Below are 24,404 nucleotides of genomic sequence, written 5' to 3'. Positions count from 1 at the left end.
GAGAAGGCAACCAAGAACAAACTGATGTCAGAGGAGTGCACATGTCTTGCCGGATGCCTGCTTTCTTCCTCTTGGTGAGTACATACAACACCCACAGGGCCCCTGTTTTGCAAAGATCACACAGAAAGATGGGTTCTCTTCTCCTAGAGGAAGAATTTTGGTTGAGTTAGCAAATATTTTGTTTTGCAATTAACTAAAGGTAAGCAGATCTTTTCTGAAATATTTGTTTCAGAGCTCAAATTTCAGTTTAGGTGGCTGTTTTCTGGTCTAGGAAGCAAAAGAAGGGTGACAATAGTTTAGTTACCATGCCCCAAAATCTCGTGTTCTTTTCCAAGTCTTAGAGGTTTCCACAGCACAGGGCAGAACTATTAGAAGGGAAGGAAAATGCTGCTGTCACATCACACTACATATGAGGCAATGTACTTTTGAGATTTAGAACATGTGAAGAGTTAAAAGGTTTCTGCATTTGGTATCAACTGACATTCTTTCAGGAGTAAAATAAAGCTTTTCAAAGTGTATGAAATAATACATAAAAATATCGAATTTTATTTATTTACTTTTACTTTTTTTTTTTAGACAGAGTCCCACTCTGCTGCCCAGGCTGGAGTGCAGTGGTGCGATCATGGTTCACTGCAGCCTCAAACTCCTGGGCTCAAGAGATCCTCCCACCTCAGCCTCCTAGGTAGCTGGGACTGCAGGTGTGCACCACCATACCTGCCTAATGTTTAACATTTTTAAAAATCTTTTGTAGAGATGGGGTCTTGCTCTGTTGTCCACGCTGGTCTCAACTCCTGGCCGAAAGCAATCCTCTCACATCCACCTCCCAAAGTGCTGAGATTAGACATGTGAGCTACCACACCCAGCCTATGTTTGTGTTTATAGCAAGATCTTCTACAGTACATATACTACAAAATGATACTTCCTTAGTTCTCTAGTGCCTTCCTTTCTTCCCTTTTTGAATTATAAATAAGAGCATCTTCTCACTTCAACTTCTATTTCTGCGTATTCTCTAATACCTTCCTGGGCTCCTGTGCCAACTCATGCCCTTTATGTCTGGGCTCAGTGTTGGTGTTTCCTGATTTGAAATGCAAAATGGCTGAAAATGTTAGCAATTTAATTTTTCCATTATGACAAATATTAAGCATTCACCTTTATCCATGCCTACTTATTCTGGCAAGGCTAAGGATATTTGGCAAAGTGATTAGAAAACAGCAGTATCAAAGATAATTTCCAGTTGGGTGCGGTGGCTCACATCTGTAATCCCAGCACTTTGGGAGGGAGGCCCAGGCAGGAGGATTGCAACATAGCAAGACTCCATCTCTTAAAAAAAAAAAGAAAGAAAGAAAAAGAAAAAGAAAAATTAGCCAGGCATGGTGGCACGTGTCTGTAGTCTCAGCTACTAGGGAGACTGAAGTTGGAGAATCACTTGAGCTGGGAGGCTGAGGTTGCAGAGAACTATTACTGTGCCACTGCACTCCAACCTGCACAACAGAGCAAGATCCTATTTCAAAAACAAACAAGCAAACAAAACTAAAAAACCCAAAACAACAACAACAACAACAAATATACATATATAGAGAGATGATTTCCAACATTAAAATGTATCTCCAGTAATTGATAGTTTTGAAGAAAATATTGTAATCTTTGGAATTCTTGTTAATATAGAAACAATATTTCTGTCCTGATTATAGGAACTCCTTTCTTTTATTGTTTGGAGCACAGAGGGGCTGCTGAAATGGAGAATCTTAAGACTGATACTGAAATGCCCTATCCTGAGGTAATAGTAGATGTGGGCAGAGTGATTTTTGGAGAAGAAAACAGGAAGAAGATGACCAACAGCTGTTTGAAAAGATCTGAGAATTCTAGAATTATCCGGGCTATATGTGCACTGTTAAATTCTGGAGGTGGTGTGATCAAAGCAGAGATTGATGATAAAACCTATAGTTACCAATGCCATGGGCTGGGACAGGATTTGGAAACTTCTTTTCAAAAGCTCCTTCCTTCAGGTTCACAGAAATATCTTGACTACATGCAGCAGGGGCACAATCTCCTGATTTTTGTGAAGTCATGGAGCCCAGATGTTTTCAGCCTTCCACTAAGGATTTGCAGCTTGCGCTCCAATTTATATCAGAGAGATGTGACTTCTGCCATCAACTTGAGTGCTAGCAGTGCCCTGGAGCTTCTCAGAGAGAAGGGGTTTAGAGCCCAAAGACGAAGACCAAGGGTGAAGAAGTTGCATCCTCAGCAGGTTCTCAATAGATACATTCAGGAAGAGGAAAATATGAGGATATTGGCTTCAGAATTTTTTAAAAAGGACAAACTCATGTATAAGGAGAAACTCAACTTTACCGAGTCAACACATGTCGAATTTAAAAGGTTCACCACCAAAAAAGTCATACCTCGGATTAAAGAAATGCTGCCTCATTATGTTTCTGCATTTGCCAACACTCAAGGGGGATATGTCCTCATTGGGGTGGATGATAAGAGCAAAGAAGTGGTTGGATGTAAGTGGGAAAAAGTGAATCCTGACTTATTAAAAAAAGAAATCGAAAACTGCATAGAAAAACTGCCTACATTCCACTTCTGCTGTGAGAAGCCAAAGGTAAATTTCACTACAAAAATCCTGAATGTGTACCAAAAAGATGTCCTGGATGGTTATGTCTGTGTGATTCAAGTGGAGCCCTTCTGTTGCGTGGTGTTTGCAGAGGCCCCAGATTCCTGGATCATGAAAGACAATTCTGTCACACGGCTGACAGCTGAGCAGTGGGTGGTCATGATGCTGGATACTCAGTCAGGTAAAGGCAAGTGAAGTCATTGTCCCCATTAGCAGGGAGGAAACCCTTTCTCTGCCTTTTGTGGGTATTTGGTCATATATGTTAGTTAAAAAATAGAAATTTACTTTTGCTTATAAGTGTTCTCCCATTACAGTATTCCTTATCTAACATTTTTAGCTCCAAAGACTCAGAATATAAACTGTTTGAGGTCAAGAAATGTTTGGATTCTATGGCCTAAACAACTTTTTTTTCTTTAGACTCTGTCACCCAGGCTGGAGTGCAGTGGTGTGATCTCGGCTCACTGCAACCTCCACCTCCCAGGTGCAAGTGATTCTCGTGCTTCAGCCTCCCAAGTAGCTGGGATTACAGGCACACACCACCATGTTGGCTAATTTTTATGTTTTTAATAGAGATGGGGTTTCGCCATGTTGCCCAGGCTGGTCTTGAACTTCTAACCTCAAGTGATCAGCTCACCTCAACCTCCCAAAGTGCTGGGATTACAGGTGTGAGCCACCACTCCTGACCAGCCTAAGCAACTTTTAAAGGAAGTTACAGTATGCCATCAGCCATGAGTTAGGAAAGGTCTCCTTTTATTCTCTATAAACCTGTTGAAAAAATTATGCAGGCTGATCATCCCAGTCAAAATTGGAATAGCCTCATTTTAGAGATGATATTCTAGAGAAACACCATTTAAGAATAACTCTGAGGCCGGGCGCAGTCCTAGCACTTTGGGAGGCCAAGGTGGGCAGATTGCCTGAGCCCAGGAGTTTGAGACAAGCCTGGCCAACATAGCGAAGCCCTATCTCTCCCCTAAATATAAAAATTAGCCAGGCGTGGTGGTGTATACCTGTAGTCCCAGCTACATGGGAGGCTGAGGTGGGAGGATTGCTTGAGCCTGGGAGGTGGAGGTTGCAGTCAGCCGAGATCACCCCACTGCACTCCAGCCTAAGCAACAGAGCGAGACCCCGTCTCAAAAAAAATAAATAAATAAAAATAAAAAAAAAAATAAATGACTCCACTACTCCACTAATTCTTTCAAGCAAAACATTGTTGACAAATTTGAATTGTTTCAGTAGCATTAGGAGCTAATTACCTTAAGCCACTGGGCTTAGGCCACCAAGTGGGGGAAAATGATGCAAAAGGAGATGCTAGAGCAAGGGGGTGCTGGGGGAGCAGGACCCCTGGTGTTCTCACTTACCTTTCAGTTTTGCTTGGAATCAGCCTTGGTGATTCCTAATCAATCCATAAAGGACTATAGGCTGAACTACGCCTATCTGCTTGCCTTCACGGCCAGTATGTTCCAAATTTCATCAAGACTTGAGTGATTAGAGAATTTTATTGGGTCATTCTTTCTCTTAATTTGTTTGAGTTCACTTCTCTCCTCCTCTCGCCTAAAGATCCTGCCACTTTTGATTCCATCTAACCTTAGATGGGGACATAAACAACTGTAACAACATTTTTTTTTTTTTGAGACAGGGTCTTGCTTTGTTGCCTAGGCTGGAGTGCAGTGGCATGATCTCAGCTCACTGCAGCCTCCACCTCCCAGGTTCAAGCAATTCTCCCACCTCAGCCTCCTGAGTAGCTGGGATTACAGGCACACCACCATGCCCAGCTAATTTTTTTTTTTTTTTTTTTTTTTTTTTGAGACAGAGTTTCGCTCTGTCACCCAGGCTGGAGTGCAGTGGCACGATCTCGGCTCACTGCAAGCTCTGTCTCCTGGGTTCACGCCATTCCCCTGCCTCAGCCTCCCGAATAGCTGGGACTACAGGCGCCCGCCACCATGCCCGGCTAATTTTTTGTGTTTTTAGTAGAGACAGGGTTTCACCGTGTTAGCCAGGATGGTCTTGACCTCCTGACCTCATGATCCGCCTGCCTTGACCTCCCAAAGTGCTGGGATTACAGGCATGAGCCACCGTGCCCAGCCTAATTTTTGTATTTTTAGTAGGGACGGGATTTCACCATGTTGGCCAGGCTGGTCTTGAACTCCTGACCTCAGGTGATCCACCCACCTCAGCCTCCCAAAGTGCTGGGATTACAGGCGTGAGCCATCACATCTGGCCAACACCATTTTTAAAATACTGTGCTTTAATCCTTGCTAATCCCCACTAGATGCCTTTTCTTCTTAGAGATAACCTGGAGTCAGAATATTATAATGGAAAGGAAGCTTAGGGATTATTACTTCACTCCTGCGTGACAGGTGAAATGACTTGCTCAAGCCGAGTCACACGGTGACTTAGAATATGTGTGATATGTCCCCTGCAGGAATCCCCAGACTTCCTTTCCTGACATATGGGAGCTGTCTGAGGCATAGTAAGTACGACTGCTCAGGCACCCATGCACGTCACAGGTCTCTAGTAAGAAGAGCCAAAAAAAAGAGGCTTTTTTTTTTTTAATTTTTATTTTTTGTCTGAAACAACTTTCCGTGTAATTGTCTAGCTCCTTCCAGTTTGGGCACAGACTACAACTCTTGCCTGATTTCATCAGCTTCATCTGCACGGAAAAGTCCCGGATATCCCATAAAAGTCCACGAATTTAAGGAGGCTCTGCAACGACATTTGTTTCCAGGTATCCCTCTTGATTTCAACTTCGGGGACTATTTGTTTTCTAAAATTGAGTTGGGAGGTATTAGTAGCAATGAGTTCAAGTGTTTCTCCTTAGGGAAGGTCAAATGAAGGACTTAGCAGACATAATGATCCTGAAATTTTACATATATCTATATTACATATGTATAATATGTATGACTGGAAACAAGGGTCACATATATACTTATTTAATAATAATTATTAAATATTTATTATTATTAATTTATTATATAATTATTATATATAATTGTATGTAATATATAATTATATATAATATTTATATATCTATATATCTGACCCTTGTTTCCAGTCATCTGATTCCCACTATTACTATTTCTGTGTGCCTTCCAACTTCTCATAACATATGGCTTTTGTTTTCCAAATTTGAGAGTGCAGGGAATTTCTTAGGTCTCAGCTATCAAAAAACTGCCCCTAGCTTTCCAGTGCAGAAGGAGCCATTGGGTTATCTGAACTTCTTCTAAAGCAGAGTTTCTCAACCTTAGCACTATTGTCATTTGAGTCAGATAACTCTTTGCTGGGGGAGGGAGGGACAGCCCTGTGAATTGTAGAATACTTAGCAGCATTCCTATCTGGTACCTGCTACATACCAGTAGCTCCCCTCCAATTGTGACAATAAAAAATTCTCAGGCCAGGCATGGTGGCTCATGCCTGTAATCCCAGCACTTTGGGAGGCCGAGGCAGGTGACCTCACCTGAGGTCAGGAGTTTGAGACCAGCCTAGCCAACATGGTGAAACCCTGTCTCTACTAAAAATACAAAAATTAGCCAGGTGTGGTGGCATGTGACTGTAATCTCAGCTACTCCAGAGGCTGAGGCAGAAGAATTGCTGGAACCAGGGAGGCAGAGGCTGCAGTGAGCCAAGATCACACCACTGCACTCCAGTCTGGGTGACAGCGAGACTCTGTCTCAAAAAAAAAGAAAAAATTCTCCAGACATTGCCAAATGTCCTTGGGGATGGGGGAGAGTCGGGGAGTAAAACTGCTCCTGATTAAGAATCACAATTCTAAAGGAAAGCTCTTATTTTCCCAAATGCACCGGGTATCATTTTTTTCTGCAACATTGCAGAAATACTTACCACATGCTTTTGTAAGTTTTGGTAACATCTATTCCTTGAATTTTCAGTGACACAGGAAGAGGTACAATTTAAACCAGAATCCCTCTGTAAGAAGCTGTTCTCAGATCATAAAGAACTGGAGGGTTTAATGAAGACCCTGATACATCCTTGTTCTCAGGGGATTGTGATATTTTCTAGAAGCTGGGCTGGTGATGTTGGCTTCAGGAAAGAACAGAATGTCCTGTGTGATGCTCTCCTAATAGCAGTTAACAGCCCCGTGGTACTCTATACAATCTTAATAGACCCCGATTGGCCTGGAGGACTTGAATATGCCCGAAACACAGCTCATCAGTTAAAGCAGAAACTGCAAACTGTTGGTGGTTACACAGGGAAAGTGTGCATCATTCCAAGGCTGATACACCTGACCAGCACACAGAGTAGACCTGGTGAGATCCCCCTGCGTTACCCCAGGTCCTACAGGCTTGCCGATGAGGAGGAAATGGAAGACTTGCTGCAGGCTCTGGTGGTGGTCTCCCTGTCCTCCAGATCTCTTCTGAGTGACCAGCTGGGCTGTGAATTTTTCAACTTGCTCATAATGGAGCAGAGCCAGTTGCTTTCTGAGAGTCTTCAGAAGACGCGTGAATTATTCATCTACTGCTTTCCAGGAGTCAGGAAGACAGCCCTAGCCATAAAGATCATGGAGAAAATTAAAGACTTGTTTCACTGCAAACCAAAAGAGATCCTCTATGTTTGTGAAAGCGATTTCCTAAAGGATTTTGTGACGTAAGAGTTTTACCAACTACACACCCACAAAAATATGTATATATATATATATATATATATATTCTTTTTGCAGTTGCAAGATTTAATAGAGTGAAAACAGAGCTCCCATACAAAGGGAGGGGACCCAAAGAGGGTAGCCGTTGCCGGCTCGAATGCCTGGGTTTATATCCCAATCATTGTCCCTCCTGCTGTGCTCTCAGGCAATAGATGATTGGCTATTTCTTTACCTCCTGTTTTTGCCTAATTAGCATTTTAGCGAGCTCTCTTTAGTATCTGATTGGTCGGGTCTGAGCTAAGTTGCAAGCCCCGTGTTTAAAGGTGGAAGTGGTCACCTTCTCAGCTAGGCTTAGGGATTCTTAGTCGGCCTAGGAAATCCAGCTAGTCCTGTCTCTCAGTCCCCCCTCTCAACAGGAAAACCCAAGTGCTGTTGGGGAGGTTGGCCGACAACCGCTCTAACTGCTTCCTGCTGAACTGGGGCGTAGTGGGGGTTGTGCAGTTGAGATTTCCTCGGGACGGGTGCCTTTGATGTTATTAACATTGGAGCATGGGCTAGCAGGCCGGTCCAGGGGTCCGTGGTAGATTTTACTCATGGACTGCATCTGGGGCTCCATTTGAAGAACCATTTGTAGCTTTACAGCTTCGATTCTGGAAAAGACAAACTTAACAAGGAGGTTAAAGATACAAGGTCCAAAGAGGAGTAACAATATTATAGCTGCTAGAGGTCCTAAGAAGGGGAGAATCCAGGGCATCCATTGGCTGAGGAGGCCCCAGGGTGTAGTGTTTTGAAGCCTCTCTGCTCTGCTTTGTATTCTATCTCGAATTTCTTTAACTTTTTTGGTGACAATTCTAGATTGATTAACATAATAACAGCATTCTTCCCCTAAAAACAAACAGGTTCCCCCTCTTTCGGCAGCTAGCAAGTCTAAAGCTCTTCAATTTTGGACTACTGCTGCTAGGGAGTTAAGTTGATCATGCAAGGTGACCAGGGAGTCGGCGACCCGTTCCATGTCACCATTTAGTTCTTGAGATAGTTTGTAGTAGAACTGAATAGAGGTTGTGATGCCGCCAGTGCCTAGCACTCCTGCTCCGATAACAAGAGGAGGAATGGGTACTCTTTTGTTGTGGGGCTTAGGTATGACATGATTGTATAAATCTTGTTCAGTGTAGATGGTCATAGGGGGCACTAAGAATGAGAGGAAGCACATAGATTCTGAAGAGCCATTCAAACAACGGTAGGCTGAGGTACCACAGACAAAAAATATTCCTGAGGGTAGGCAGACTATTCATGTGGGAGGAGTTACCCACCGATGTATTGGGAGTTGGTTGCACACACACAAAAATATATTTAGTCAGTCTTTTCGAGAGTGCCGCAAAAGTAATTTGTGTTTTTAGTTTAAGTTTTTGCAGTGCCTTAGTTGCATAAGTGCAAGAGCCCAGACTATATACACATTTCCAAATAATCATGGAATTGAGCTGTAAACAGGTAATTTATAATGTTCAACCTTAAACATCTATTATAAATAACCCACATGTGCATAACTTAAATTTATAGAACCAGAAACTTTTTTTTCACAATCCATGGCCTTATATTTAAGAGAAGTAGAAATGAACCCATTATGCTTTAAGTATACTTTCTGTTTGATACGTAATGTTTTAAAGTCATAGGGTATTTCTACTAATTAGACATTGTACCTAGCGAAACTTGAATTTAAATACAGTTGGATTTTGTTCATAAAATATTTTCAATTTTGACTTGTTCTGCATCAGTAATTTTAGAAAATATGCAAATGCACTTCTGATTTAAATCTCTAACTTTTAATTTAGTAAAATGAATTGATCATTATAGAATTCAGCAAATGGGGGCAAAATCATTATGATTTTCGGTTTGGTTTTGTTATTCAATGAATCTTTTTGAGCACTGTTGATGTGGTATCTACTGTGCTACATTTAGTGTTAGAGGAGAAAACATATTGAAGACCTTGCCATAAAAAAAAAATGTGAGTGTTGTATAATAATAAAGACATGCTCATTTTAATTAATTAATTTATTGATTTATTTTTGAGACAGAGTCTTGCTGTGTCACCCAGGCTGGAATGTAGTGGCACGATCTCAGCTCACTGCAACCTCTGTCTCCTGGGTTCAAGTGATTCTCCTGCCTCAGCCTCCCGAGTAGCTGGGATTACAAGTGTGCATCACCACGCCTAACTAATTTTTATATTTTTAGTAGAGACGGGGTTTCACCATGTTGGCCAGGCTGGTCTTGAACTCCTGACCTCAGGTGATCCGCCCACCTCCTTCTTGCAAAGTGCTGGGATTACAGGCGTGAGCCACTGCACCTGGCCTCATGCTCATTTTAACCGGCGAGAGGTTGGTTGGTAAATATTCCCCAGTGAAGGAGACCATTGGGCACACTGTTAAGAAGTCAGCAGGAGAAGTGAATCAAATAGGGGAGGGCTTTCTAGGCAAAGGGCACAGCAAGTTCAAAGACATGGAGACACTAGAGAACCAGAATGGTAGGTCTGACTAGAGCCGTGCAGACTGTGGGTATACAGCAGGTGGTGATGTTGAAAAGGAGGCAGATGCCAGATTATGAGGGATCCTGTAGACTGTGCTGAGGACTACGTACTTTATTAAGATTTATAGCTAAGTTTGAAAATACTCCAGTCAAAAGGCTAACTCAACAAATATCTATTAAACCCTTAATGTGAGAGGGATACAAAGATGGCTAAGAATCAGTGCTTTTATTTGTCCACACAGTCCAAACCAGAAGAGAAGAACATAGTTATGATTCAAGGCATAGGCAGTAAAGGCCCTAGGAACTGCCTGTGTAAAATCATGGCATCTGTAGGGATGAGTGATGTTGCTTGGATCCAAATTAAAGGAGGCAAAAAACAACCAAATTTGTTAAGAAAAAATACATATATGCTAAAGCATACTATAAAGGAAAATTGAGCTAAGTAAATGAGGTAGCTCTAAAGAGGCATAGCCCCGTAGATTTGGTACCCTACTTGATGTGTCATGGAACTCAGCATCCTCTTGATGTTTCTCTTACCAAAATCTAAAGAAGCTTTAGAGGAATTTGAACTAGTCCACGCTTTTTTTGCACGTAAAAATTATGATATGCATCGAGGTAACTGTTTTCCAGCTCTAAAGAGGATAGAAAGTAAAGAAATGGTAGTAAGAAGTGTAAGTTAACTTTGAGATTTCCTTTAGATGTAATGAACTTGTCTTCAGGATTGCCAAACAGTAGGAATGGATTACTAACAGAAATAATACAATCTGTTACCTGGGTTCATTTCAGAAGTTTCACATGCAGGTTTAACTGGATAACCCCAAAGAACAAGGTGTAAAATTATGCATTCTGTCTGTCAGGTAACTTGTAATTAGAACAGTTTTGTGGTATTCACACTACTGAATCAATGACTCAGCCTGCAGATGAGAATCAGCCTCTGATTCCATTCCAGAGAGTAATGACTACTGGTGTTCTTTTTGTTGATATGCCTCAAGCCCTGTTTTTTCCGTCCTTACAGCCAACAAACCACCTGCCAAGCTGTGACCCGGAAAACTTTCATGCAAGGGGACTTTCTAAAGATTAAACACATAGTGATGGATGAGACTGAGAATTTCTGCAGCAAATATGGCAATTGGTACATGAAGGCTAAGAACATCACCCATCCAAAGGCGAAGGGGGCTGGAAGTGAAAACCTTCACCGTGGGATTCTCTGGTTTTTTCTTGACCCTTTTCAAATCCATCATGCAGATGTCAATGGCCTTCCCCCTCCATCTGCTCAGTTTCCTCGAAAAACAATCACCAGTGGGATCCACTGTGCTCTGGAAATAGCGAAGGTTATGAAAGAAGAAATGAAGAGGATCAAAGAAAATCCTCCCTCCAACATGTCTCCAGACACATTAGCGTTGTTCAGGGAGACTGCCTATGAGGAGGCAATGTGTGCCCAGGCTCTGCCTGGGGTGTGTGAGACAAAGACTAATCTGACAACAGAACAAATAGCTAACTATGTGGCAAGAAAATGTCACAGCCTGTTCCAGTGTGGCTATCTGCCCAAAGATATAGCAATTCTGTGCAGGAGAGGGGAGGACAGAGAACGCTATAAGCTTGCACTGCTAAAAGCAATGGAATTAATTGAGACCCACAGACCATCAGAGGTTGTGTTTAGCCCGGCCACTGGTGTTTGGGGAAGCCACATTGTTTTAGACAGCATTCAGCAATTTTCAGGCCTGGAGAGGACTATCGTGTTTGGGCTTAGTCCAGAATGTGACCAGTCAGAGGAATTTCATAAGCTCTGCTTTGCTTCAAGAGCCATTAAACACCTCTACCTGCTTTATGAAAAGAGGGCAGCCTTCTGAAAATTATTACAAATAATAGAGGAAGACAGGAAGAGCAGAGTCCTTTCTCTTAGACAGGTGGCAGTGACTCCATTTTAATATTACAAGTGAGGAAATCAAGGCACATCAGTATGGCCTGGAGCCACAGAAATGTCTCTTGGAGCTGAGCCTTCCATTCCATTTCAATGCTACTGGCCTTTTCACAATGTCCTTCACTTCCTACCTATACAATTACAATAGACTTCATTAGTCCCCTGTCTCCAGCTTTCCCACTCAATCCAGCTGTCATCCATCAAAGAGAGTTCTCCTCAAACAGAGAACTGATTTTATGTAATACCTTGCTAACATTTCTTCAGTGAGTCCCTATAGCCTTCGAACCTAACCAATTTTCAAGGCTTTCATTAATATGCCCTGACTTGCTCTCCCAACCACATCCTTTATTGTATCTCCATCTCCCAGTGTTTCTCATGCACCCCAGCCCGCCTGGCATATATTTTGGGTGGTGGTATGGTGCCCTCCAGGCTGGTTACTTTGACTGGATAGGTCTTAAAAGTAGCCGATTGACTGGCACCTCATACTGGCTATGGGTCTCAAGCTTTCCAGGTCCAGAACTTGAATGCCTTTTTGTACCAAGTCTAGATCAGTCTCTTGGGGATGCTTTATGCTAATCAAGCTCACAAAGGACCAAAGCATAAATGAAAATGTTACTCGGCCAGGCGCGGTGGCTCACGCCTGTAATCCCAGCACTTTGGAAGACTGAGGCAGGTGGATCATGAGGTCAGAAGATCGAGACCATCCCGGCTAACACGGTGAAACCCCATCTCTACTAAAAATACAAAAAATTAGCCAGGCACGGTGGCAGGCGCCTGTAGTCTCAGCTACTTGGGAGGCTGAGGCAGGAGAATGGCGTGAACCTGGGAGGCGGAGCTTGCAGTGAGCCGAGACCTCACCACTGCACTCCAGCCTGGGCAACAGAGCGAAACTCCGTCTCAAAAAAAAAAAAAAAAAAAAGAAAGAAAAGAAAATGTTACTCTGTTAATTTATAGTGAGGACCATAGTCATAAGTGGGTCAAATGCTTTTGCTAATCAGTGCCCTCAACAGTAATATAGGAAGCCAAATTATATGAACATTATATGAACATAGCCTTACAGTAAGGGAAGCTGGTAATCTGATGCAAATGTTAAGTCTTCAAGCTATATTAGACTATTGCAGTATCTATTAGGTTGGTGCAAACGTGCAAAAATCGCAATTACTTTTGCACCAACTTAATATAAAATAAGATTGCAATCATTTCTAAAGTAAAGATATTTCTATCACAAGGACTAGACAAATTAGTTTGCAGGTTTACAAGCTAAAGCAAATTTAGAATGCTAAGGATGACTAGTTTTTCATTATTCTCTACCCTCAGATGAATTTTTTTTTCTCTGTCTTGGTTTCTAAAGTTTCCAGGTTCACCACCAACCCTCTGCTTACTGCCCTCAACATATACAAATTTTGCCTACATTTATCCTCTATGTATGTTAATACATTCATGTAGGCTAGAAACGCCTTATACTCTGCCGCTGGCCTGGAAAGTAGTCTTCCTATAAGGGGCCTTGGCACATCTCTGATCTCTTCCATTATGACTTGGTGCTAATTTTTAAATCCAACTCTCAGAGTTTACAGGGATCCTGGGTGGCAACTTTACCACCGACACCACCTACACACATCCCTGACTCCTGGTCTGTGCCTGTGCCATTTTCTCAGTCTTTAAACCCTTTTCTGTCCCCTCCACCTTTGAAATCCTTACTTGTCAATCACATCCTTGTTCAAATGCCTACTACCTCAATTAAACTTTTACTATCTCCCTAAGTGAAACTTTCCAATGTGTATGATACATATTAGAAATGAAATCAAAGTTCCCCTTTTCTAGTCAGCTTCCCAAATGGCTGAGCCAATTCTGTGCTCTTCAAATTACTCTTGCTTTTGCAAGGATTTTTAAATTGCTTTGGAAGTATTCCTATTTCCAAACTGTTTTAACTTCTAGAAAAGTTTAGGATAACTTGACTGACTCTGGGGAGGCTTGAGTCCAGGAGAACATGTGGAAATTTTGGTTATGATTTTAGATAAAGCCCTTCAGCCTTCCAAGAGGTGGAAGAGCAGGCAGGGTTTCGAGAAGCTGTCTTAGCTGCCATTCTGAATTGCTTAGGCCCATTAGAAGGGCTAGTCTGTACCTAGGCATGGATTGAAAAGAAAAACCTCTCCCTTGCTTCCCCTGCTCTAATTACCTGGTGTTTCTTCCTTTTTACCTTTCCTTGGGCGCTTTAGGGTAGTTTTGGGTAGGAGGAAATGAAGTTCGGCAATCGGTTTTGCAAAAGATGCCAGTGGATTGACATGCTGATGTAGGGAGATGGATGAATTCTATAAAAATAATTTAAGGAGTCAAAGTCAACAGGGTATGAAGGAGTATGAGTGGGACAAGGAATTGCTATATTTTAGTCATAAGCCTTAGTACCATTTGACTTTTTAAAATATGTGCATGCATCATATAATTTTTAATAAAAGAATTGATTTGTAAAGAATTGTTTTAAATATTGAATTTGAGAGTCTTTGTCAGTTCTTAGTCTAGTGAAACAACTCAATCAGGATGAAAGTAGAATAACTAACTCAGTGATTCTCAACCCTGGATGCTCATTATAATTTCCTGGCGGACTTAAAAAAAAATCAGTGATCAGGCCAGACACCAGACTAATTAACCTCAGCATGTCTGAACACAGGCTCGGGCATCGGTATTTATTAAATGTTGTCCAGGCAGGGTGCAGTGGCTCGTGCCTGTAATACCAGAACTTTGAGAGGCTGAGGTCTGGGGGAATCACTTGAGGCCAGGAGCTGGAGACCAGCCTGGGAAACATAACAAGACCCCATCTCTACAAAAATTTTTTTTTAAAAAACTTAGCTGGGCATGGTGGTGCATGCTTTTAGTCCTAGCTACTCCAGAAGCCAAGGTGGGAGGATCACTTGAGCCCAGGAGTTTGAGGCTACAGTGACCTATGATTACTCCACTGCACTCCAGCCTGGGTTACAGAGCAAGACTCTATCTCCTAAAAAAAAAAAATCCAAATGATTCTAATATATCACAAGGGTTGAGAACCATTTAACCCTTCTCCTAGTCTGTTCTTTCTGTCCTCAAAAAATGTGTGCACATTTCTCTTCCTATTAAGACTGTGAGCTCCTTGAGAGTAAGAGGATGAGTCACTTACACATCTTTATTTCCCCTAGAGCAATTAGTACAGTGCCTCACACAGGGCAGGCGCTCAGTAAATATGTGCTGAATTGTACTTGTAGCTTTTAGAAAACTAGAATCTACAATGATTCTATTCAATAGTATGAATTTGTAATGTTAGAGATTTCAAAGAAGTCAGTGTGGAGAATAATCTTTAACACTGTAATAATGAAGAATAAGGGAACAATAAAGGCAACTCAATTGTTTTCAGGCAACAGGTCAAATTAAGGATCTATGATGAAAGTTCACTAGATTCAAAATGTAAGATTAGGAACTGGTGGGGACTAAGAATAATGGACTAACTTGGTTGTATTTAGAATTCTTAATATTTTCTACTAAGTCTTAATATGATGGATAAAGCAATTAACTAAATGAAATAACTAAGATAAAAGAGAAGCTTTAGAAGCTGTGAGATGCTTCTAAAACTTACTTTTAAAAAGAAGGGTAATATAATATTGTCATGGAAGCTTCGGAAATGGAGAAAGGCAAAATTAAAAGTTCTTAATTCAGGCTGGGCGCAGTGGCTCACGCTGGTAATCCTAGCACTTTGGGAGGCTGAGGCGGGTGGATCACCTGAGGTCAGGAGTTCGAGACCAGCCTCACCAACATGGAGAAACCCTGTCTCCACTAAAAATACAAAATTAGCTGGGCGTGGTGGCGCATGCCTGTAATCCCAGCTACTTGAGAGGCTGAGGCAGGAGAATTGCTTGAACCTAGGAGGTGGAGGTTGCAGTGAGCTGAGATCTCGCCACCGCACTTCAGCCTGGGCAACAAGAGTGAAACTCTGTCTCAAAAAAAAAAAAAAAGTTCCTAAATCATCTTGTTATCTGGGTGTAACTTTTTTCCTTTTTGCTTATTTTTTTTCTATTCTTTGTTGATATGGAAAAATATTTTCACACAGTTATGATCAAGTTGTGCCTTCAACTTTATATCCTATATGTGTGCTTTTTCCGTTTAATTGTTTTGTGAGATATTGCTATAGACTACATTATTGTTCCCAATATTTCATACCTCTCTATATCTATACCCTTTGTAGTTACTAACATTAGAGATAGAGATATTTTCCACCCCTATAATGTGGCCTTGGTCATGTGACTTGGAATGTTAGTAGTTGTGATGTGCACAGAGGCTGTACATGGACTTTCAGCATTGGGTTTACTCTCTCGGGTTTCTGCTATTTCCATACAAAGAATGTACCCTGGGTGGCCCACCAGCCACTGAGCTATGTGAATCCAACTTGAACTCAACTCATGGCCTGGAGCCAAGTTCCACCAGTCCTAACTAGCTCAGCCAAAATCCAGCTGATCTGAAAGTGCATGAATGAGAAATAAAAGCTTATTATTTAATGACTGAGATTTCAAGGTTGTTTGTTTTGTAGCTGTAGCTGACTAATGCAGGCATTTCCTCATGTTGTAGCACAGTCTTCAATATAATCATTTTTAATGGGTGCACCGCATCCTAGCCAGATCATATGAAATTTCAATGATCATTCCCCTGTTATTTGTGTCACTAGCAATCTTACACCAATTAAGTTAAGCCAGGCACATACTCAGGCATACAACCTTTTCTTTTTCTGGTATATTTATAAATCCCTGGAGATGGGCTTACTGGACGAAAAGGTGACCTGGATGAAAGAATCACCTTAGTCAGATTAGTTCTGATGGGAAGTGAATAGAAAACCCCAATCACTGCATCTGATAATGTATAAATTTTGTTGCATTAACTAAGAGAACAAAATGCTGACATCAGGTTCTGATGACAAAAAAGAGGCAATGATATCTTGGAAACAGGTGACTCTAAAAGGGCTGCAAGGGAGCACAGAGAGTGAAACTAAGGCTCACCACCCTAACCTGGGGCTGCAGAGAAGAACTTAACTTGGAGACCTATGGGTAGAAACATGAATTATATAACCTCGACACTGTATTAAAAAAAAAATCTGTGGTCACTTAAAACTGACATAAGGTACAAAGAGAAAAGAAAAGATGCCTCTGACCATGAACAGGACCTTTTAATTTTTTTAATTAAAAAAATTTTTTTGAGACAGGGTCGCATTTTTGTTGCTCACGTTGGGGTGTAGTAGCGCAATCACAGCTCACTGCAGCCTCGACTTCCCAGGATCAGGCAATCCTCCCACCTCAGCTTCTGAGCAGCTGGGACTACAGGTGTGCGTCACCAAGCCTGGCTAATTTTGGTACTTTTTGTAGAGACAGGATTTTGCCATCTTGCCCATTCTGGTCTCAAACTCCTGAGCTCAAGCTATCCACCTGCCTCAGCCTCCCAAAGTGCTGGGATTACAGGCGTGAGCCACTGCACCCAGCCTAAACAGGACTTTTTAAAAAGAGAAACTCTGGCATGGGAAACCCATTTGAGAAAGAGGAGAAAGTGTCGAGGTCAACTAGATCTTCTGTGAAGCTGAATTGCCTCCGTTTCCCCAAGGTTTTGGGCAGGATGAACATAAAATTATTTTCAAGAAGCTTCAATCTGAAATAAATACAAAGTTTATAATAACTGCATGCTACTACTTATTGAAATCTTACTACAACCAGCTACGATTTGCTAAATGCTTTGCATACATTCTCACGACAACTCTATGAAGTATCTACACATTATCTCCACTTTGTAAATGATACAACTGAAGCACAGAGAATTTCACTTTCTCAAAGTCACGTATCAAGTAAGTGGCCAAGTTTGTTAAATGTAACATTTAAATAGAATCCTTTTTCTCATAATCCCAACTCTGAGAAGTTATAAATACTCTGAAAATACTCTCCAGTGTATGCTGGAATATTCAGAGTGAACAAGAATACTTATGTTTGCCATCAGGGTCTTCTGTCAAGCTCTTGTCTCTGGAAAGCATTAGCCTTTATTGTAAGCAGACAGCTGACTAGCCTGTTCTGTTTCCTACAGTTAACATCTGCAGTCATCACAGAGCCTCTTGACCATTCTGGAAAAGTCTGAATTTCTTGATCTGCAAAGCTCAGGATCAGACTCTGGTCATATTCCTGACCCATCCAAGGTCAGGCCCTCCTGACATGAACTGCCAGATCCCCTAAGGCTGCTTCATCTTACCTTCTCCCATTGCAACCTTGCAGGCATTTCCTAGTGATGTAGAATTATGATGTCCCCATCTTCCTTCCCTTAAAATCCCTGACAAATACAGGTACAACTTCAGAGCAGATATTGCTGATTATCAAGGGAAATGGGCATTTGGAAAGTTCCAGGGACAGTGTTTTCTCTCTGAATCTACCTCATTCACAAGGGGAAGGAGGGGCCTTAGCTGCCCCATTCAATATCTTCAGTTAACAGAAGGCAAACATGATTTTGAAAGAAATGGGATCAGTTTTCACTTTTGTTTCTTCTTTCATTCTCGATCTAAAATGGGTGTGAATACGAGAAATTAAGACATAGCCACTATGTATTTCCTCTTGTTATTGTTTACTACTTCAGAGTTCTCTTGGGCCAATTGCAGATAAAGTCCCTTATCCCTGCTTTAATCAGGGAACGCTGTCTTTGCCCAGTTGTACAGCTTGAAAGAGGCATGTGGTAGAAGGGGAGACAATGAAGGAAGCAGATGATTCCTTCCTAGCCAGCCAAATATAACAAACCCCACCAGTCAACAGCTAATACATCAAAATACCTCTACAGTCCCATTGATGTCTCCTCTGATATATGCAGTTACAACAAACATATATTAAGTGCTTAGTATGTACTAGACATGGTGCAAATTGTTTTAAAAAATATATCTTTTAACCCCCAACCAGTCTTTGAATTATGTATAGCAGTAAGGTAGGATAAGGCAGTGTTAAGGGCTTGAGTCCAGGGGTCGGATCAACTCTGGCCTTGAATTCCAACTCTATTCCTTAATTGGCTGGATGACCTTGAGCAAGTTACTTTACCTCTTCAAGATTCAGTTTTCTCATCTATAAAATAGAGGTAAAATTCATACCTGTGACTTCAGGTAAAGATGAAGATTGAAAGTTAATACTACATTTAGGCTGACCACTGTGGCTCACAGCTGTAATCCCAGCATTTTGAGAAGCCGAGGCAGTTGGATCACTTCAGCCCAAGAGTTTGAGACCAGCCTGGGTAACACGGTGAAACCCCATCTCCATAAAACAAACCCCCAAAATTAGTCAGGCATGGTGGTGCATGCCAGTAGTCCCAGCTACTTTGGAGGCTGAGGTGGGAGGATCACTTGAACCCAGGAGGTCGAAGCTACAGAAAGCTGTGATGGGGCCACTACACTGCAGCTTGGGGAACAGGGCATGATACTGTCTAAAAAAATAAAAATAATAAATAAATATGATATTGGCCGGGCACAGTGGCTCACGCCTGAAATTCCAGCACTTTGGGAGGCCGAGGCGGGCAGATCACTTGAGGTTGGGAGTTCAAGACCAGCCTGGCCAACATGGTGAAACTCCGTGTCTACTAAAAATACAAAACAATTAGCTGGGTGTGGTGGCACACACCTGTAATCCCAGCTACTTGGGAGGCTGAGGCAGAAGAATCACTTGAGCCCTAGAGGCAGAGGTTGCAGTGAGCCAAGATCGCGCCACTGCACTCCAGCCTGGACGATAGAGTGAGACTCCATCTCAAAAAATAAACAAATAAATAAATGAGACATTTAAATAAAGCATAGTATGTGGAAAGCTCTCAATAAATTTTAGATCTTACTAGTCCCAATTTACAGCTGAGGAGGTTATGACTTAAAAGATAAATACTTAGGGCCAGTTTCGATGGCTCACGCCTGCGATCGCAGCACCTTAGGAGGTCAAAGCTGGAGGATTGCTTGAAGCCAGGAGTTTGAGATCAGCCTGGGCAATATAGAGAGACCCTGTCTCTATAAATTTTTTTTCTAAATTAGCAGAGCGTGGTGGCACACACCTGTAGTCCAGCTACTTGGGAGACTGAGGTGGAAAGATTGCCTAGGCCCAGGAGTTCAAGGTTGCAGTGAGCCATGATCATACCACTACACTCCAGCCTGGACAATACCACAAGACTCTAGCTCTAAAAATAAATAAATAAGTAAATAAATAAACAAATAAACAATAAATACCTTACCCAAGATCACAGAACTAGTAAGTTCTGAATCTGAGATCTGAACCCATGTCTGTCTGACTCCAAAGTCCACGTTAGCTTCTATGTTCTTCTGTTTGTATATCAAAGTTAAAGGCGTAAGTCTCCTTCCGTGTTGACAGTAATTCATTTGATTTTATGCTGAGGCTTGGATCAAATACACTTAGAATACTGATGGTATTCTTAGCCTCTACAATTTTTCTACAAAATCAATATGATTTCCTAAATGACTTACATAATAAGAAATGTTCAGAGGATAGCATTTTGTATACCAAGAAACATAAAAGATATACCTGTCATTACAAGTTCTATATAATTACATTATAGAAAGATTAGAAAATAGAGAACCACAAAAGAAAATTCAGTCCCTATTATTACCGCCGAATCGTGCAGTTGCTTTCACTTTTGCTTGTTCATTTCCTGGTCTAGTCCACCGGCAGATATATTTTAGCAGAGTTGTAATCATGGCATACATTCCATTGTATATCCTGTTTGGGCTGATTGTTCTGGTGACCCCTTTCTTCTCTGCAGTCTCCCATATAGTATGTGAGGCATTTCCCACATTGCAGCCTAGGGAGAGGTGGCTCTTGGTGCCTTTGAACAAGGAACCAAGATTATCAGTGCAGTAGTGCCCCTTACGTTCGGACTGGTTTCATGAGCAGCCAGAACTCATGCCTATAGAGAATAAGAGGATGATGGGCAAGTAAAGGAGGAAAAAGCTCTTCACCTAATTCCATAAAATATGGGGTAGGGTGGGGTGGGGTGGGGGCAGACATTTTAGGGAACTGCAACAGAGCAACAGAATTAGGACAGAAGCAGCCTTCTTTCGTCGCTTCCCCACGGGTCACTGTGGGAAGATGGCATGTGTGTGTGCCCTGCTTGTGCAGTTGCCAGGCACAGAACCCAGGAGGTCTGGAAAGCAAACCTGTGTTTGGCCAAAGGTACTGAAGCATGGCAGAATCTGTTGCTCCCAAATATGCCATTTTGGCATAAGGATTATTTGGAGCTAAAGGCACTTGAAAATAGCAGATGCATATGAGGATGCAAAGGCATAAAAATAATAGACTCTGAGGACTCGGGGGAAGAGTAGGAGCAGGGTGAGGGATAAAAGGCTACATGCTGGGTGCAGTGTACACTGCTCGGGTGATGGGTGCACCAAAATCTCAGAAATTACCAATGAAGAATTTATCCATGTAACCAAACACCACCTGTTCACCCCAAACTGTTGAAATAATAATAACAATAAAAATAAAATAGCAGATGCAAAAAGGGAATCTTAATCTTTTTTTCTTCCTGAAAACAGGAGATAAAAGTCTCAAGTGAAAGATGCCCTTCCTGTACCAGGAGAAGAAAAAACATTCTTTGACAGGGGTCATACCCAGCATAATTCTGTACAAACAGACCTTGCTAAAATAACCCTTATCTTACTTTGCCTTCACACATACTTTAATGTAATTACTTTTCTACAGTCGCACTCTTTGCTCATCCTACTATATAAGCATTTAGGTTTCGGCACTTCTTTAGGTCTTAAATTTTCTATAGGGGCTCCTATATGTAAAAATCTGTATGTTTTTCTCTTATTAATCTGTCATAGGTCAATTTAATTCTCAGGCCTAGCCAAAATCCCTAAGAGAACAGAGGTAAAATTTTGCCTCCCCTATGGTTTCTGGTAATGAAAATGGGACCCTAGAAGGTTGGGATGTGCCACTCACTTCAGAGCTTAAGGGTAGGATCCCGGAAGAGCTGGCAGAACCTGCAGAAGGTAAGAATTCTTACCAATGTCAGCCCCCCGACGTATCTATCTGCAGTGCCCTATAGAGAGGAGAATGTATATTTTCCTTGTCTCTTCCTTTCCAAATTCAGATTGGCAGGAGAAAAACATTTGTAAGAATGAGTTCTTTGAATTGTAACTTTTATAAATTTGGTCTGGGTATGATCCACAGCCTCCCAGGAATAATAAAAAGTCCTTGTCTCTGTCGTTTGTGTTGTTTGTCTTAAGGAAGAAAGTCATGAGATTCGATTCTTCTTTCTTTTTATGTCCCGTGAGCTTGGCTTTAAAAGTCTCTCTGGTCTTCGCCGCCAGGGGGCGCAAGTGTTGCTGGTTTGCGTCAGGCCACCAGCCTGGAACCCAAGATCTAAGATAAGCAGCATTTTCGTCCGACTGTGCCAGCTCTCAGAGAAGTTTGTCTTAATAAAAGGTCCCAGTCCATAAGAGGCGTTTGTCATCTGAACCTTCATTTTCTTTTCTTTCTTTCTTTTTTCTTTTTCTTTCTTTCTTTTTTTTTTTTGAGTACAGGGTTTCACTCTTGTCGCCCATGTTGCGGTGCAGTGGCGTGATCTTGGTCACTGTAACCTCCGCCTCCCGGGCTCAAGTGATTCTCCCGTCTCAGTCTCGCGAGTATCTGAAATTTCAGACATGCACCACCAGGCCCGGCTAATTTTTGTAGAGACGGAGTTTCACCATATTAGCCAGGCTGGTCTCGAACTCCTGACCTCAAGTGATCTGCCCGCCGCAGCCTCCCAAAATACTGGGATTACGGGTGTGAGCCACCGCGCCCGGCAAAAGGGCTGCATGGTTTGCGTCCTCTTTGGGAATGCCTCTTACGTTCATAGTTAAGTGATAAAAGGCTTATAGGTTTTAAGCCATAAAAACTTACTGGTTTTGAGTCATAATTAAGATAGGTATACCTTTGAAGATTTGAAATTTTATATCTAAAAGGATTTTTTTTAAAAGAAAGCTGTCAAGCTGTCATCCTAAACAAATGTCTATGGAAAGGTGAGATCGAAAGAAAATATTAATAGACAAAGATGAGAATCAACTTTTATCAAAATTATTAAATTTTGTGTTTATGTATACCTAGTCATGGCTAAGATTTTAAATGAAAATTATAAGATCTGTTTGTGTCTGTCTCTATGTTTATGCCTATATGTGTGTGTTGTGTATATGTGATATATCTCTACCTCCTGATGATATTGCACCGCTACTTGATAGTCTAATTCAGAATGTCTGGGGAAGGACCTTAGCATCTGAATTTTTAAAAAGCATGCCAAAAGATTTGGACAAGCAGCCAAGATTGGGAACTAACTATCTGATTAATGAATGACATCTCTAATTCAATTGCCTCTAGTGCACAGCACCTTTTCTTATAGCTAAAAATCATTGCTAAATCCACACTGTAATAATTTTTTCAATGTATAAGGATAGACACCCAAAAGAAATGGAACAAGAAACCAACAAGAGCTCAAGGGAAGTGTCACTCCTATGGGCCGTTGAGGGAGACAGCAGGTCAAAAAGCAGCAGGAACTTGATCAGAACAATAGCAACAGTATTAGCAGCTAAATTAATAACAGTGAATCCAGCAGGAATTTCATCTCGGCTCCAATTACAACAACTATTAGGATTATGGAGGCTACTATAAAAATTAAATGAGAAAGTCAGTGAGATGCACTGTTTAATTTCCTTTCTGGATCTTTCACTGTTTCTTTTTGTTTTGTTTTTTTCCTTTTTCGTTGCCAACAAAAAATATTTCTTGAGTAACTCAGGCCTACTGGACAAAGTAACAATTCTCTCCTCCCTTTCCATCTTCTTCCTCTCCAGTTCTTCTGAGAAAGTAATCCTTGATAACAGTTTGGTGTGTATCCAAAAAACTTTTTTGTAGTATTGTTCTCCAAAGTGTTTGAAGCATTTCTTCTGATAAAGTTTCTTTAGTCTTTAGCCAGAACTAGTCTTTGGCCCACTTAGTCTATTGATAAGCAGGAAACAGCACTTTTTTCCCCCTTGTGGCTAGAATGGCAGGCCTAAAATGAGTAGGAGCATTCTGAGAAACGGAAAGTTTAAAAAGGCAGCAACCTTCTAGTTTTGTTTTCACAAATACCAAAGCAGCGTTTTTTATGCGCTTGTTTTTTCGCAGAGAGGTCGGATTTGAAATCCTTTTCTAGACTTTGAGGGTTACCACTGTCCTCAGCCAAACTGCTGGGACTCCTGAGTAGATCAGAGCTTCTGCAACTTTCTCATCCTTTCAGCGTCTCAACCCTGTGGAATCTTTTAATTCCCAAGGTAAGTACAGATCATCCAGAGAGATCTAAGCCATGCCTATTCAATGGAATGGAGAGTCTCTCAAAGAGACCTCATAACTCTAAGATGAAAATCCCCTCTGTGGCTATAGACTCTTCCAGATATACCCACTTCAGGCAACAGAGGATGAAGTAGACACTTTAGGTCTACACTTTTAATAAATAAATGAAATAGACAATGAGAGGAGCTGGTCCTTAGACTGGACTCACCTTGTAGCTGAGGCCAGGGATATAGGACTCCAGCCCAGAGGAACCTGGCTGGGCTGAGAGAGAGAGATGTAGAGGGTTCTCATAGTTCTGGGGAACAAACCTTCAGATGAGACAAGGGAGGAGCCTGGGAGGAAGGGATGCCTGTAAAGATTCTCTTTTTTTTTTTTTTTTTTTTTTTTGAGACGGAGTCTTGCTCTTTCGCCCAGGCTGGAGTGCAGTGGCGC

General features: G+C 41.6%; 1 protein-coding gene and 1 long non-coding RNA gene across 2 annotated transcripts; one reads left to right on the top strand and one right to left on the bottom strand.

Annotated features, from left to right (window-relative positions):
- The first annotated feature begins 4 nt into the window (after window positions 1-4).
- SLFN14 (schlafen family member 14) lies at window positions 5-11,578 on the top strand. Its single transcript, XM_055258017.2, has 5 exons — window positions 5-74; window positions 1,692-2,795; window positions 5,211-5,339; window positions 6,499-7,213; window positions 10,744-11,578. The coding sequence occupies exons 2-5, from the start codon at window positions 1,736-1,738 to the stop codon at window positions 11,576-11,578; spliced, it is 2,739 nt and encodes a 912-aa protein (XP_055113992.2). The 5' UTR covers window positions 5-74; window positions 1,692-1,735.
- Window positions 4,246-24,266, bottom strand: LOC129470319 (uncharacterized). Its single transcript, XR_008653202.2, has 5 exons — window positions 24,181-24,266; window positions 20,275-20,571; window positions 6,452-7,112; window positions 4,784-5,469; window positions 4,246-4,647 (listed from the first exon to the last, which is right to left on the bottom strand). It is a non-coding gene; the product is annotated as an uncharacterized lncRNA (long non-coding RNA).
- Window positions 24,267-24,404: the final 138 nt, after the last annotated feature.

The sequence above is a fragment of the Symphalangus syndactylus genome, chromosome 20 (genome assembly GCF_028878055.3).
Source record: "Symphalangus syndactylus isolate Jambi chromosome 20, NHGRI_mSymSyn1-v2.1_pri, whole genome shotgun sequence".
NCBI classification, from domain to species: domain Eukaryota; kingdom Metazoa; phylum Chordata; class Mammalia; order Primates; family Hylobatidae; genus Symphalangus; species Symphalangus syndactylus.
This window is presented reverse-complemented; position numbering and strand designations above follow the sequence as displayed.